The sequence below is a fragment of the Dermacentor silvarum genome, chromosome 2, assembly GCF_013339745.2.
Source record: "Dermacentor silvarum isolate Dsil-2018 chromosome 2, BIME_Dsil_1.4, whole genome shotgun sequence".
In the NCBI taxonomy this organism is placed as follows: Eukaryota; Metazoa; Arthropoda; class Arachnida; order Ixodida; family Ixodidae; genus Dermacentor; species Dermacentor silvarum.
The window spans coordinates 4,300,360-4,315,370 of NC_051155.1; the positions used below are offsets into that span (position 1 = coordinate 4,300,360).

The 15,011-nt window shown below is 49.5% G+C and overlaps 1 protein-coding gene across 1 annotated transcript in view; it reads right to left on the reverse strand.

Moving 5' to 3' along the window:
- The window catches only part of LOC119441292 (dual oxidase maturation factor 2), a 509,715-nt gene that overhangs the window by 153,261 nt on the left and 341,443 nt on the right, over positions 1-15,011 (reverse strand). The window contains exon 6 of the mRNA XM_037705914.2: positions 13,552-13,763. Coding sequence (XP_037561842.1) covers positions 13,552-13,763 — 212 coding nt within the window. The remainder of the gene's footprint in view (positions 1-13,551; positions 13,764-15,011) is intronic.

Sequence of the window (15,011 nt, forward strand, 5' to 3'; positions counted from 1 at the left end):
CACTATCAGGGAGGGAGCAGTCTACCTGACTGGAGCAGTATTTTTTTTTTTATTTGGGGTGTTGCGGAGCGCAGCGTAGCAAGCACGGGCTGGCATGGGCTGGCACCGCACGGGCTGGCATGCACCGCAGCCCGTGCTGCATGCCAGCCGCTCGTGCCTCGTGTACACGCGAGCGCCTGATAATCCTCATGCTACGCCGATGCCGCTACAGAGAGCTGCCCCCCCCCCCCCCCCCAGAGAGGAGGAAAGTTCGACGAACGATGAAAAGTACACGTGACGCGGCCCTGTCTTGGCGTTGGTGTTGGGTGTCACGTACGGAGGTGGCGTCGAAGGATGCAGCAGGGTTGCGTCGCACATTGGTGAGGCCGATCGTGCGGGTGCTCCAATGTAGGCGGGTTTGAAACGTTCCAGGGCAATTGTCTCTGATCGGCAGTTCACGTTCACGACAAAATTCGTCTGACGACTCTCGAGAACACAGTATGGCCCGGAGTAGTGTGGCTGCAAAGGCTTCCGCACGGCACAGTTACGCACGAAAACGTGGGTAGCAAAGGTGAGTGCGGGAGAAACGTACGCAGATCTTGCTTCTTGCGAACGTGTAGGCGCGAGGCGTATCTGGCTGAAGAAAGCTTGCAGTTCGGCAACGTAGTCGCCAGGTGATGGCATAGATGTTTTGCTCGTGGCGACAAAGAAATAGCATGGAAGGCGTAGGTAAGTGCCGTAGACTAGCTCAGCACAAGAGCAACCTAGGTTGCTCTTGAGTGCGGCTCTGATGCCAAATAAGACGAGAGGCAAATGTAGAACCCACTTCTCCGGCGATTCATGCGCCATAAGGGAGGTCTTGAGATGCCTGTGAATACGCTCAACAAGTCCATTGGACTGCGGGTGGTAAGCAGTCGTGCGAAAACGTGTCGTTCCGAGTAGTTTGAGTAGCTTGTTGAAGAGTGCTGAGTCAAACTGCCGACCGCGATCGGTGACTATTGTGAATGGGCAGCCGAACCTTGAAATCCATGTAGACACGAAATCTGCTGCAACAGTGGGCGCTGAGATGTCAGATATAGGTGCAGCTTCTGGACACCGTGTATAGCGGCGGATGCATGTCAGTATGTCACATTTCGAAGGTGCGAGAGGGTCCAGGTGTACAGTGTCAAAACGAGCATCCGGTGGAAGAAAAAACTTGGCAGGCGGAATGAGATGACGATGGATCTTAGAGCGTTCACACGACAAACAGCAGCGAACCCAATCGCGAACTTGCGCGTTTAGCCGAGGCCAAACGAAACGACTGGAAAGAAGCTTCTGTGTCCCGCGTATGCTAGGATGCGACAGGTTGTGCACGGTTTCGAATAGACGTTTGCGAAGGGATGCCGGAATGTACGGTCTAGGCGTGTCGGTAGAAGTGTCGCAGACGACGGACGTACCAGCTGGAGTCAGAACGACGTCCTCCAATTTCAGGGACGTTGACGAATTTTGGAGTCTACGAAGTTCGGTCTCGTCACGCTGTTGACTGACGAGTACGTCGACATCGATGATGAAAGGCTCTGACGTCAACGTGGAAACGGCATTGACGCGACTCAGAACGTCGGCTGGAACGTTATCGGTGCCCTTGATGCGTCTGAACGTCGTTGTAAACTCGGAGATGTAGGAAAGGTGTCGACTCTCGCGGGGCGAATAACAGGACGCCGAATGGTTTATTGCGTGCACAAAGGGCTTGTGGTCTGTCAAGACAGTAAATGCACGGCCTTCTAGGAAATGGCGAAAATGTCGGATAGCCAGATAAACTGCGAGTAATTTACGATCGAACACGCTGTAGCGGGACTGCGCAAGCTTCAGTTTTTTGGAGAAAAAGGCGACTGGATGCTACCCATTGTCGACTAATTGCGGCAGAACGGCACCAACGGCTATGTTTGAAGCGTCGGACATGATGACAGTGGTCTGGCTTTGGGTGTCTAAGCAGCGTTGCGCCAGCGAGGGCAGACTTGACTCTTGTGAAAGCGTCGGTGGCCTCTTCATTCCACTGAGGCACTCGTTTACGTCTGTTTACCAGCAGAGCGTCTAGCGGAGCCATAGGCCGTGCGCAAACGGGCATAAATCGGCGGTATAAATTGACGAATCCGAGGAATTGGCGAAGTTTGGTAAGTGTGGTCGGTCGGGGAAGGTCACCGATGACGCGAATCTGGGACGGCAGTGGTGGAATGCCGTGAGCATCGACGATATGACCAAGGAACTCGAGTTCGCTGACCGTATTCGCTCTTGGCGGCGTTGATGACAATTCCTTTACTGGCAAGGCATGAAAACAACAACCGCAAGTGCTGAAGATGTTCTTCTGCGGAGGAACTTGCGATGAGAAGGTCGTCAATGTATGCAAAAACGAAAGGCAGGCCTTGGGTGACGGAATCGATGATACGCTGAAAGGATTTGCCCACGTTCCGCAAGCCGAAAGGCGTGCGGAGAAATTCAAAAAGACCGAAGGATGTGGTGATGGCAGTCTTGGGAATGTCTTCTTCAGCAACTGGTAGTTGATATGCGCGAACGAGATCTATCTTAGAAAAGATCGTCGCACCGTGCAACGCTACCGTGAAGTCCTGAATGTTCGGGAGAGGGTAGCGATCAGGAACTGTAACGTTGTTTAGTGCCCGGTAATCACCGCATGGGCGCCAGTCTGTGGTGATGCCCAATTACTGGACACGGTGCCTATGTGTTGAATCACCGCATAGGCATCATGTGAAGTGGAGATGCCCAATTGCTGGAGCAAGGGCGGATGATGCCAAGTTGCAGCATATGTTAGAACTCTGCGCGAGCGATCTTGAGTTTCTCCGGGGACAAGCGCTGGGGTCGGAAAAAGACTGGTGGGCCGGAGGTGACGATGTGATGGTACACGTCATGTTGCACCGGTTGCATCCAGTCAGGCAGGCACGTCAAGGTGGGAAACTCGAGTAGGAGCGCGGCGAAAGGTTCGTCCAACATGGCAGAAACAGGCGCGATCGGCGATGCGCCTGATGATGGGACGCCGGGAACGGATAGCTAGGTCACGGAGTCGATGAGACAACGTCGTTGAACGTCGAAATTGAGTCCGTAGTTGTGCAAAAAGTCCGCTCTAATGACTGCACGACAGACGTCTGCAACCATGAAAATCCAGCGGAGCGCTCGTCGAAGGCAAAGGTTTAACATGACGGAGCGTGATGAGAAAACTGGAATCCTGGTGCCGTTGACGGCTTGCAAACATGACACAGGTGTCGCGTTTCGGTCGGAGTGGTGAGCGGTGCTAATGCAGACGTCAGCTCCCGCATCGACTAAGAACCGTTGTCCCGTAGCTCTGTCCGTCACGTAGAAAAGGCGACTTGTGTGTTGGGCCGAACCACTCATCGCCGTTAGAGGTCGGCAGGCCTGTTTCCCTGCCATGCGCAGGAATGCCGACAGTGACGAGCGTCGTTTCCAAAACGGCGGTGGTAGTAGTAAACTTCAGGCGTTGTAGGTGTTGTTTCATTAAGGGTGTCCACGCGTCTTAATTTTCTGGAACTACAGCTGCGTGGGCGACGAGATGACGCGCGGCGATGTTCTGCTGCACAAATGATGCGTTCAGGCGCTCACACAAGGAGTCGAGCGAAGATTGCGCTGCTGAAGGGCAGGGAGGGGTTTGAAGGGCGGTTGTGTTGTCACCCGGAGACGATGTCGTGGCAGCGATGGTTGGGGTGGCTACTTCCATGACTTTGTCGGCCAAAGCAGCAAGTCCGGTAAGATCCATGGTAGAGGCTGTCGCCAGGACCATCTGCACGATGAGGAGCAGCTGCCTCATTGGGCGAAGAAGTTGACTAGGGCATCGGTCGCCGAGTTCTTCAGCGGACAGAAGCGGCTGGATGCGAGAACGCTGTGAAGCTGCTGTGCGCTGTAGCATGGCTGCCTTGCGATCGTCAGAGGCGGCGGTAGACAATTGGGCGTTCAACAAATCTGCCACTTCGCCAATGGCGGTGGGCGAGAGCGCTGCAACGACATAATGAAACTTTGAAGCTTGAGAGCGAATACCAGTGACTTGAAACTGCGATTCAGCCTGAAGAAACCACGCCGAAGGATGCTGGTCCGAGTAATGTGGTAGGCGGACGGCGATGGCCGGACAGGAGGGCTCCCCGCGTTCGTCGGAAGGGTTCTGGCCTTGAGCTGTCGTAGCGTTGGTCTGGTCCATGGTCGTCTCTACCACAGGAGCGTATGGCAGTATCACGTCCGGCTCACCAAACTGTGGCGACGAGCGAACACGTAGACCCGTATGGTCTCAGGGCTTTCGCAGGAGAGGAAAAATCGACACCCAATCTCTTAGCGTAGCATTTTAGGGGCGAAGCTCCTTAGGGTGTGGGTCTGTCCCTCCTCTGTAGTATGTAGTAGTCGTCGTCGTAGTAGTAGTCGTCGTCGTCGTAGTAGGTAGCCACGTCTAGTTTTATTGCGATAGCAATTATATGGACACTCAAAAGCAGATTTCTGCCGTCGGCGTCACCGTCGCCGTGAGGTTCCGTATGACGTCAATGGAGATGAAATCGTCGCTTTCGGCTGCAGCTGGACGGCAGCACGCAGCTACCGACTGGGACGAGCGACGTCCCCGGCCTGCAGCTCCTGCGGGGAGCCGGAGACGATCGAACATCTCCTGCTGGCCTGCCCGGCGTACCTCCAGCAGCGGGGCCCACTCCTGCAGGAGTTCCGCCGCCTGGGCCTCCCCTCTGGCAAGGAGGAAGATCTCCTCTTCCCCGGCCGACACCACCTTTCTGCACTTCGAGGCGTCGTGGAGTTCCTTGACTCGTCAGGGCTCTCCGCACGCCTCTAAGGACATTTCTACAAGCGGGAAGGCCTCACGGCCTCCCACCCCACCCCGGGCCTGACCGGCCTGGCACAACACCCCTGCAGACTCTGCAGCACACCAAGGCCTTCCATCTCGGCCTGATACGTGCCGCCTATGCCTGCCGGTTTTGCTTCGCCCAGCCATGGCGACTCCACTCTATCCCTTCTTTCGCTCCCACTTACCCCTCCCCGTTGGCGCTGAGCCGTGCTCCCTCAATGGCTGCAGAAGATAGCGCCAACCTTTCCCTTTCCCTCAAGAACCACTTATCATCGCCGCGCGCCGAACGCTGTATGTGCGAGTGAAAGGGCGCGAGGGGCGCGCGCTTTCACGGGGAGTGAACGCACGGCGGAGAACAAACGCGCGTTCTGCGCCATGTTCGCTTAAGGGCTGCAGAAGTAGGCGTCTCTTTCCTCCTTTACAATCACCATATATGTTGAGCAAACGCGCCTTCTTCCGACGCGCGAGAGGCCCTGGGGGAGGGGGGGAGGGGGAGGGAAGGGAGGCGACGTTTAGCTGCGGCACCAAGTGCCTATTTATATCAGAGGCTCCGGCAACAGTCACCAACGCCGCACGCATTTTGAGCGAACGCGGGCAAAACGCCGACGGTGTCGACAACAGTTCTGCGTGTTGCCGGTGATGCTGCACGTCCAAGTTTATACAGCTGATAAAGCTAATATCATTACTCCGTATAGCTCTCTACAAATTTGCTATCGCAATTGATGCTTCGCCTTTCAGGTGAAACTGCGACAACTTTTTTTATGAGAAAAAAATTTGCCGCGTATCTGCGTGCTTCGCTGCAAATGTCGTCTAAAGACGATAGTCTTCTGCCGGCCGTACTACTTGAGTGCTGGTCTGATCCGCGGCCACCCGTGATGCTGTTCTCGTACCATTTCCGTCCTGGCATGAAGGTTTCTTTGAACAGATTTCATTTTACCGCATTATTTCATCAAGCGGCCATTTATGTTTTGCCCTGCCTCAGACAGTGCTTCCTTTATGTTGAATCGGCCGCATCTGGCTGGCATTGATAAAATTGAGGAGGCGCTGCGGGAGACATGGACGCCATCTGGCAATACATCGGGAAACATGAGCTTGTGCAGAGGGTTTCCTTCATCCATGGCAGAGGGCGCTCGTCGGCGCGCAGTCGGGGAACGGTCGTTCGTCGGCGCGCATAGCATGGCATTTTCAGCGCAGCTTAAGAAGCTAGGGTCTTTAGAGTTACGTATCTATGTATTTTCTATTAAAGGAACACACCTCCTAATACTTACCTAGTGATGTTGCGCCTCAGATATGCGTAATATTTACTTTGTGATTGATAACGTTCACAAGTATGAACAGCCGTACCAGTTTAAGTAGTGTGGGCGGTAAGCACGTGGTCCAACTTTGGCCGGGTGGCTGAATCTGGTGACAGACAGACAAACAGACAGACAGACCGACAGACAGACAGACCAAATTTTCAGCGTTTAAGTTCCCCAAGAAAGACTATCGTCTTTAAAAAAATTCGAAAGTTGTGTCCGTAGCGCGGAATCGAACCAGGGACCCATCGCTGCCGAACGCGCGGCGCTAGTCCACTACGCCACGAAGCGCACATGGACACACGCACCACGATGACAATAAATACCCAACATTAACGAAAGGCCGCGCGTTTCTAACGCGTTTGTGCTAGCGCGTTACGGCCCGTGTAAGAAGCTGGTGTAAGACGCTGTGGCCTCTCCGCCTTATCCCCGTATTCATAAACGCTCCTCGACTTGAACTTGACTTGCCACCGCCTTGGGCAGCGCGTTCGAAACGCGTTGAAGGCGGTGGCAAGTCAAGTTCAAGTCGAGGAGCGTTTATGAATACGGGGGTTATACTCTCTCAGCAGTCATGTGATGGCGTCGGCAAACGCGGTGCACGTTCCGGCATCTCTAAACAGCTGCGTAAGACGCTGTGGCCTCTCCCCTTACTAGAGAGTACGCCACGTTTCTAACGCGTTTGTGCTAGCGTCCCCTTAAGCGAGTGATGGTGCAATTATAATGAAGGGCGCTGTGTGTATATATACACACAGTGTTTCTCACGTCTTTACATGATGATCGACTGGGCGAATTACACGGAAGATTCACGGTTTACCGATGATTCCCTCCGGAGCTTCGCCCACTCATCATCATTCACACCGTGGATATGCTGTGATGTGGATATGCTGTGATTCACACCGTGGATATTCACCGTGGATATGCTGTGACTTTTTTAATCTCTTTCGGAACGCTAGCCCATGCCAGTGCATGCCAGCCACTCGTGCCTCGTGTAGACGCGAGCGTCTCATAATTCTCATGCGACACCGATGCTGCTGCCGCTACACGGTAATATAGAAATCCGCGGAGTGCAATCAACCTCTGTATATGGCTTTCATAGATTACGAAAAAGCATTTGATTCAGTAGAGATACCAGGAGTCATAGAGGCATTGCGTAATCACGGAGTACAGGAGGCATACGTGAATATCTTGGCACGTGTCTACAAGGATTGCACAGCAAACTTGGTTCTCCACAAGAAAAGTAGAAAGTTACCTATCAAGAAAGGGCAAGGAGACAAGGAGGAAAAGGGAAGGAGACACAACCTCTCCTGTGCAATTCACTGCATGTTTAGACGTATTCAAGCTCTCAGATTCGGTAGGCTTAGGAGTGAGGATCAACGGCGAATATTACAGCAACCTTCGTTTTGCAGATGACATTGTCCTATTCAGCAACAAGGTGGACGAATTACTGTAAATGATTGAGGACCTTAACCGAGAAAGTGTAAGAGTGGGGCTGAAGATTAATATGCAGAAGACAAACATAATGTTCAATAGCTTGGCAAGGCAGCAAGAATTCAGCATCGCCAGTTAGCCTCTAGAGTCTGTAAAGGAGTACGTTAACCTAGGTCAATTACTTGCAGAGGGCTCTGATCATGAGAATGAAATTTACAGAAGAATAAAATTGGATTGGAGTGCATACGGCAGGCATTGCCAAATCCTGACTGGGAGCATACCACTGTCGTTGAAAAGAAAGGTGTACAATCATTGTATTCTACCGGTGCAAACATATGGGGCAGAAATTTGGAGGTTAACAAAGAAGCTCGAGAACAAGTTAAGGACCGCACAAAGAGCGATGGAACGAAAAATATTAGGCCTAACGTTAAGAGACAGGAAGAGAGCGGTGTGGATCAGACAGCAAACGGGGTTGCCGATATTCTACTTGACATACTTGAAGCGGAAGGAATGGAGGTGGGGAGGCCATGCAATGCGTAGGATGGATAACCGGTGGACCATTAGAGTTGCAGAATGGATACCAAGAGAAGGGAAGCGCAGTCGAGGACGGCAGAAAACCAGGTGGGATGATGAAGTTAGGAAATTTGCAGGCTAAAGTTGGAATCAGCTGGCGCAATACAGGGGTAATTAGAGATCACAGGCAGAAGCCTTCGTCCTGCAGTGGACATAAATATAGGCTGATGATGATGATGAAGCAGATATGCGGCCAATTTTTTCTTTATATATTGAACCATTTTGTCTATGCGTAATTAGGAACAACGCGATATGAGGATTTAATTTATATAAAGCCGAGGTCAGCCTTCTTGCTTACGCTGATGACATTACAGTTTTCTGTGTTGATCGTGAAAGTGTAACGTATACTGTCAATGCTGTAAAAATCTCTTGTCAAGGAAGTGGTAGTGCAGTAAACTGAGACAAGTGTCTTGGGTTTTGGCACGGGGAATCACACCCAGGGTGTTTATGAGCATCAAATGGCAAGAAACACCGCCAAAATACTTACAGGTGCCCCTGAAGTACTAATGTGACAACGAGCCTTACAGGAAGAAACAAACAGAGGCGTTACGTGTAAATGCACAAAACTGGAAAGCTGTGATCAGTAGATTTTCACACGGGCCACGACTTGCAACATACTTCTTGTAAGCAAGCAAGTTTTGCATTTTGCATTGCAGCAGGTTAAATGTGCAAGAAATGCACAGAGTTTTCGCGGTCTTTATTTTAAGCTTTGTATGGGAAAAAAGAGCCGTAAAGATCTTCTTTAAAAGAGTGCGTGATGGTGGGCTTGGTTTAGTGCATCTGTATGTGAGACAGCTCGTCAGTCAACTTGTTTTTCTGCGAGATGTCGATGGCACGTTTCTCAGAATTATGATTCACTAAGGCTGGGTAAAGTTCCGTTTCTTATCAGTGCGCTTTTGTTTGCAATATTTGACCAAGGTATCCGTAAGAAACTGTACAAAGACCTCGTTGATGTGTTATTTCCTGTGCCATTGTAGCGTCAATTATACTGTGCAGACCCAGGAATGGATGTTTTGAAACACGTTAAAAGAGTACTCGTCGCGCCAAGGGTTAAAACCTTTTTTTAAGCTGCACACGGGAACCTTACCCGTTAAACACGATTTGAAGATAGGGGTTTATTTGTTCCGTGGGGTACTCACTGTTTGTTACGCAAAAAACCAGAGACAATTGAACATGTGTTTTTAGATTGTTGGAGTGGGGTCTTTTTCTGGGACATCCTACTTAGAACTCAGAAAAACGAGTTGCCATTAAATCCCTTATCTCGCGGTTGAAAATGACGATGGCGTGCCTTTTGATCTTGTCATGCTCCTCGTGGCTTTTAATCTTCTCGGTCGTGGCTACGGCTGCCAGCGGATCTGCGTGCGAGAGCACCGGTTTGATGCGGCGAGATAATCAAAATGGCGGCAGTGGTGGCTTTGAGTATTGCCGTTTCGGACCTGCGGTCCCGTCAGAAAAAGTCCGGCAAAGAGTTCCTGCGTCCGAAATTTGAGACGTTCTTATACATTGTCTCTATGGGGTACACGGTGGTGCCGCGAAGACGTCAGAATTCTCGGGCATGTGGGACAAGGACGAACCGCTTGGGCAGCAGTTCCGACGCTGTGTTTTGGAGCAGGGTGGCGCAGGAAAAGCGGATTGGCGCAGCGTGGCGCAAATGGCGCTGTACTTCCACCCCATGCGCTACGGCCGAAGATGCTCGCCAAGCGAGAAATGAGATGCGGCGTGCGAAGTGGAGAAAACAAGGCGCTCGACCGCGAGTGCTGCTTTCCACTGCTGAGAAGATGCAACGTACAAGGAGTCTGACCCTCAGATTGTATTATCAAGAGCGCAGCAGGCTTTCGCCTTCCTGTGTTACAGGGGTGTAACATGCTGCCGATTTTAAGTGCGAAGCATTTCTTGGCGAACATTTGCCACTTTGACAGTTTTTATCTATGTAGCCGCCAACGTCTTGGTGCTCTCATGGTCGTATCGTAAACTTTGTAGTTACCAAAACTGGCATACTATGACAAAAGTGTATGACGAACATAAATGATAGGTCATGACATGACTATCATGACATGATATTTGTCATGATATTCATGAAAGGTGCGCCGCGCCATCACGCCACCGCCGCGCTATCGCCGCCGCCTCAGCTGGTATGACGTCCTGCTCCCCCGAACCGTCGCGCTAACGCCGCGCGTCTTTCCAGTACTACCGCAGCCTTTCCAATACTAGCACATATGACGTACACGAGTATAGGCTTAGCTACAACCAAGTTTAAACCTCAGCATAGCCTAGTTCAACCTAGGTACAACCAACAGACGCAATCAATCGGCCAGCTTCGCTGTGTCTTGAGCTTTGCGCGGCCTAGTGCAAGCTTTGGCCTTTTATTGCGTTAGCAATTATATGGACACTCCCAAGCAGATTTCTGCCGTCGGCGTCGCCGTCGCCGTGAGGTTCCGTATGACGTCAATGGCGATGAAATGAATGAGACAAAAGAAATTCGATGGGAACATCCGTACGATAACACAAAGGGTAGTGCTTTGCTATTTGAGGCTCGAGCAGGTTGCCTAAGAACAAAAAAATGCCGGAGCAAATATTCCGAACAAGATGAGGCATGTGTATGCTGCAGCAAAAATCCGGAGACCACTCAGTACATCCTAATGGAATGCGAAGAAATTCACCCAGTGAGAGCCGTATGTAACGTACACCTTCCAGAGGCGCTTGGGTTTAAAGTGGACGGAAGCGTCAACGGGTCGGCAGTCGAGATAAGCAAGAGATATTTAGAGTATTGGTGGAAAAAAACTCTAATAATACATTGATACGACCGGAGTCTTACAGTCATAGATAGCGGTACAAGTTGATTTTGAAGGCAAAAAGAAAGATCAAGGAGATGTATACAAAAATGCTAGATAAAAACATGTATTATATACCTAATTAAATTAAACAGGGTAGGTCATTATTTGTCACCACCCAGTTTCAAAGGAAATGCCATCATCATCATCATTAGCACTTGGACTTCAAATGGAACATCGCGGTAACGGCGAAGATTCACCTGGAGTGTCCATATAATTGCTATAGCAGTAATATGGAACAATATTGAACGCGTTCTTCGAATATTGAAAGAATTCAGTATTCATCGTATAAGTATCTAGGGATCCACTTCACTTCTGATTTAACATGGAAGTTACATGTATATTCAGTAACCGTGAAAGCCAATCGCAGTCCTCACTACATCCGAAGAAACTTGGTCCCTGCAGCATTACAAGAACTCACTAGGAATATTTGGCCATGTTTGAAATATGCTACGTCCGTATGGGCGCGTAGTCAAGCAGCTTGAAGCAGCTGCACAAGATCGCTCTGTTAGATTCGATTCGTTCATCATTGCAACTACTACCGTATCGCATGTGTAACGCACATCAATCCTCTTTTAACCTCGGGGTGCCTATTAACCGCCGCGAGATCTTACTCTGTTCCATAAAACCTACCAACAAAAACTTCACTTTTTTTAGCTCCACTGGCGTTCATATCACGCCGCCTTGATCATACAAGTAAGGTTTATGTTCCTGACTGTAAAACTGCAACCTTTATCAGAAAACGTTTAATCGAGTGCAGTCAGCTCTTAAATAGTATTGTTAGTTTCACGAATCACGGAAAGATGATATGTCTCAGGACGATCACCTTGCTGTTTCTTTCTTCATTACTTCCCTTCTCCTAATATTTAACTTATTTTCCATCCCCTCCTTCCTAAAGAGTAGGAAGGCGTTGCGCCCCTTTCGGTGGCAGTTGCCAGCCTGCTCCTGTATATAGTGTATAGTCTATATAGTGTATATACGCGCTCTGGTTTATAAAGCGAAAAATCTAGAACGGCCCTTTCAATTTCGGAATGGGTGAGGATCTGGCGGTTTTGCGTGAATGTTGTTAGTGTTAGTTATGCTACAATGGCTTCACTAGGCATGCACTATGGAGAAGACTTGTGGAGTGAAGCCCTAGATTCCATTCCCACTCAATTCCGTAGAGTGGAGGTCCCTGTAATTCCTCTCCTTTTAACCTCTCCGAATGGTGAGAGTTGGACCATTGTCACTCCTGGAGTGGCCCAGCCGGTCCACTCCATTCCTTCAATTTCGGGAAATGTAAGGCTTTCTCTATATTTGATTACTACTTGCGCTTGCGTACCTAGCGATAAAAAATATATTTTTGAAATCTCTACGACGAAACAATTACCGTGAGGTACTATTTTTTAACATGCGAGTCAACATGACTTGTGGCATCTTCAAGGCGTTGTTGCCCGTAATCTCGCTAATTATTATTTATTAGAGTAAATACAAGCACGAGATAACCGTGCTCTGCCATGAGCGAGCGCAATTATTTGAGGAATAAATGGGCAAGTGAAATGAAGGTCTTCATGCAGATTGCTATAGCCACACTGAGTGAGCTTAGAGCCGACGGAATCGCGAAAGTATGCTGCCTGTTTCACATTTACTGGCACAACAACGGGCACCATTTTCCAGCTCACCTCTTTGGCCAGCTGGTATAGCACGCCCTGGATACGCGACAGTTTGCGAAGAAGCATGGCGAGCGACAGTGGACTCGCGCACTGTGCGAACATTTGCGACCTGTCTGTTTTTGGCCTTTGTCGTAGGTCAAGCATGTTCTTGCTCAACTCTTCGCAACTTCAGTCCTTAGCTAAATGATAAGTTCACTAAAACTAAGCCGTTAGCTTACCTAACTTCTTAACTAAAATATTATTTTAAATACAGCAACTTCCACCAAGAGTTAGCTCTTAAACTAAGCGCTAAGTAGGTAACTCTAGTTAAATGTTACTGTATCTAAATGCACCTAAACATTCTAAGGAAGAAATGTGTTTGGGCCCTCAGAAGTGTTTAGACTACTGTGCTATTTATAATTACCGCGGCAGAGGCCGTAAACTATACGTAAGTACTGAAGGAGCCACATTGTATAAATTGTGAAATGTAGTAAATTGTCCCATTCTATTTTATTCTAAATAGCAAACTCACTGGTTGTGTAGTCTCGCTTAAAACCAACACTTAACGCTCCGGGACAACATGCCCAATCCATTCCAGCTGCACTTGGGAATCCCGTGCCCCCATTCCATTCCACATCCATTTACCACACTGGTGCCGTCCCCATTCCACTCAGGTTGTCTTAAAATGTGTATTGATTCCGGAATCATTCCAACTCCGGAGTTGCCATTCCGTAACTCGGCTATTGGCCTTTTGGCACACTGTTTTGATGTTTTTCTTAATCATGTCTTGTGATTCAAATCGGTGCGCCAAAGCACTAACGATTTAAGCAATTCTGGTTGCTCGTCGCCGAGTCACGCTTTTGTGTTTAACGCTTTCATTGTTGCATCAAGAAAACGGTGCTAGGCATTCGTGGCGTACAAGAAAGCCTCAAGGCGACATGGATGACAAAGAAGAAAGCGCTGCGGTAGAGACTTGCCTGCTCCGAGCACCGCCCAAAAGCACCAGCCGAAAGTGAAGCGGAGCAGACCGCCTTCGAAGGGGATGACCAGCGGCCGTGCCGGCAGCAGCGATGAGTAGAGGGCCCCACTGAGTAACATCATGGCGCCGGTGAGCTGCATGGCGTAGGCGCCATACCTGGGCACGGCGCACAGCAGCACGTTCATGAGCAGCCACAGCGCCAGGGACGTCCTGCAAATCGCACCCCATTACGACACCGTTCCCAAACTGTGTCTCGTGCACAGCACGTGCTTCTGGGGTGGCCAGATGTGTGGTCAACCCAGCGGGCCCAGTAATACGCATATTCAAACAGCCATGTACACATCAAAAACAAGGAAACACTGCGACCGACTGTCCCTTTCACAACAGCAGCATCGCATCAACGCCGTTGTCATGACCATCGTCATCGCATTAATCATTTATTCAGGAAAAGTTATTCGACTGAAGTGTATGCAAACATAATAATCACCTATAGCAAACGGCTAAATGGGAGCGATGCAATACGTACACTGGAAAAAAGTTAAAACAGGAACACAAACAGCTTGTTTACAGTAGCACAGCTAATATTACAGTAACCAAGTGTATTTTACTTTGCGGCTGGTGTAAATTCTCGGTGGCTGCGTAATCGTGTAGCTGCTGAAAATATGCACAAGCAGCAAAGTTGTTGGTTACCGCAATTGTTGGTTACCGCAATAAATTTTAGCTATGTTTTTGCCTGGTTAAGCTCTGCGCTACCAGGTCCCTGTACCATACAGGCCGTTGAGGTTTGCGCCTCCTCTGATGCGGAAAAAGGCCCAGTGAGCTTGCGGTTGCCGAAATACCGTTTTGGTCATTAATAAAATACCTCCATTTTGGCCATTAGGCAAACCTCCTGCGCGGTTTGTAATGTACATTTGTAAAGCTCTGGAAGTAATTTTATGAAAGGGGCGTAAATAGCCTACATACTTAAAGCTTTCGGTCCACGTCACCCATAAGATGCCGCTCATTCTATGAAAATACAGTATAGCTAGCGCCTGTCTTTTTCTCAGGGCGAAGGGGAAACTTTGTAAGGATTTCATGACTCCTAACAGCCAAAAAACAGCGGCCCATAAGCTTTCCTGTAGCTCCTAATACACACACACACGCTTCAAAATTTCTCTGAGGATGACACCTACCACGGCCCCATCTCTCTAAATACACTGTGCAAGCTATCATGCACCGCGCATAATAAACGAAGAGAAACCATCCTACGCTACTAAGTGCATGTTGTTCGAAGTCCTGTTGAGAAACCGCCAGTAATTTCTTTATTCCCCGATTTCTATTTAGATTCAATTTAATTCAATTTCACCTAATTTCATGTCTTGCCTGTTGAAGAGAGAGAGAGGTGAAGGCTGCAGGCACCCGATCGGCCGCCCTCAGTTCGCAACAAGAGCAATAAAAAAATTACAAAAATAATTTCCA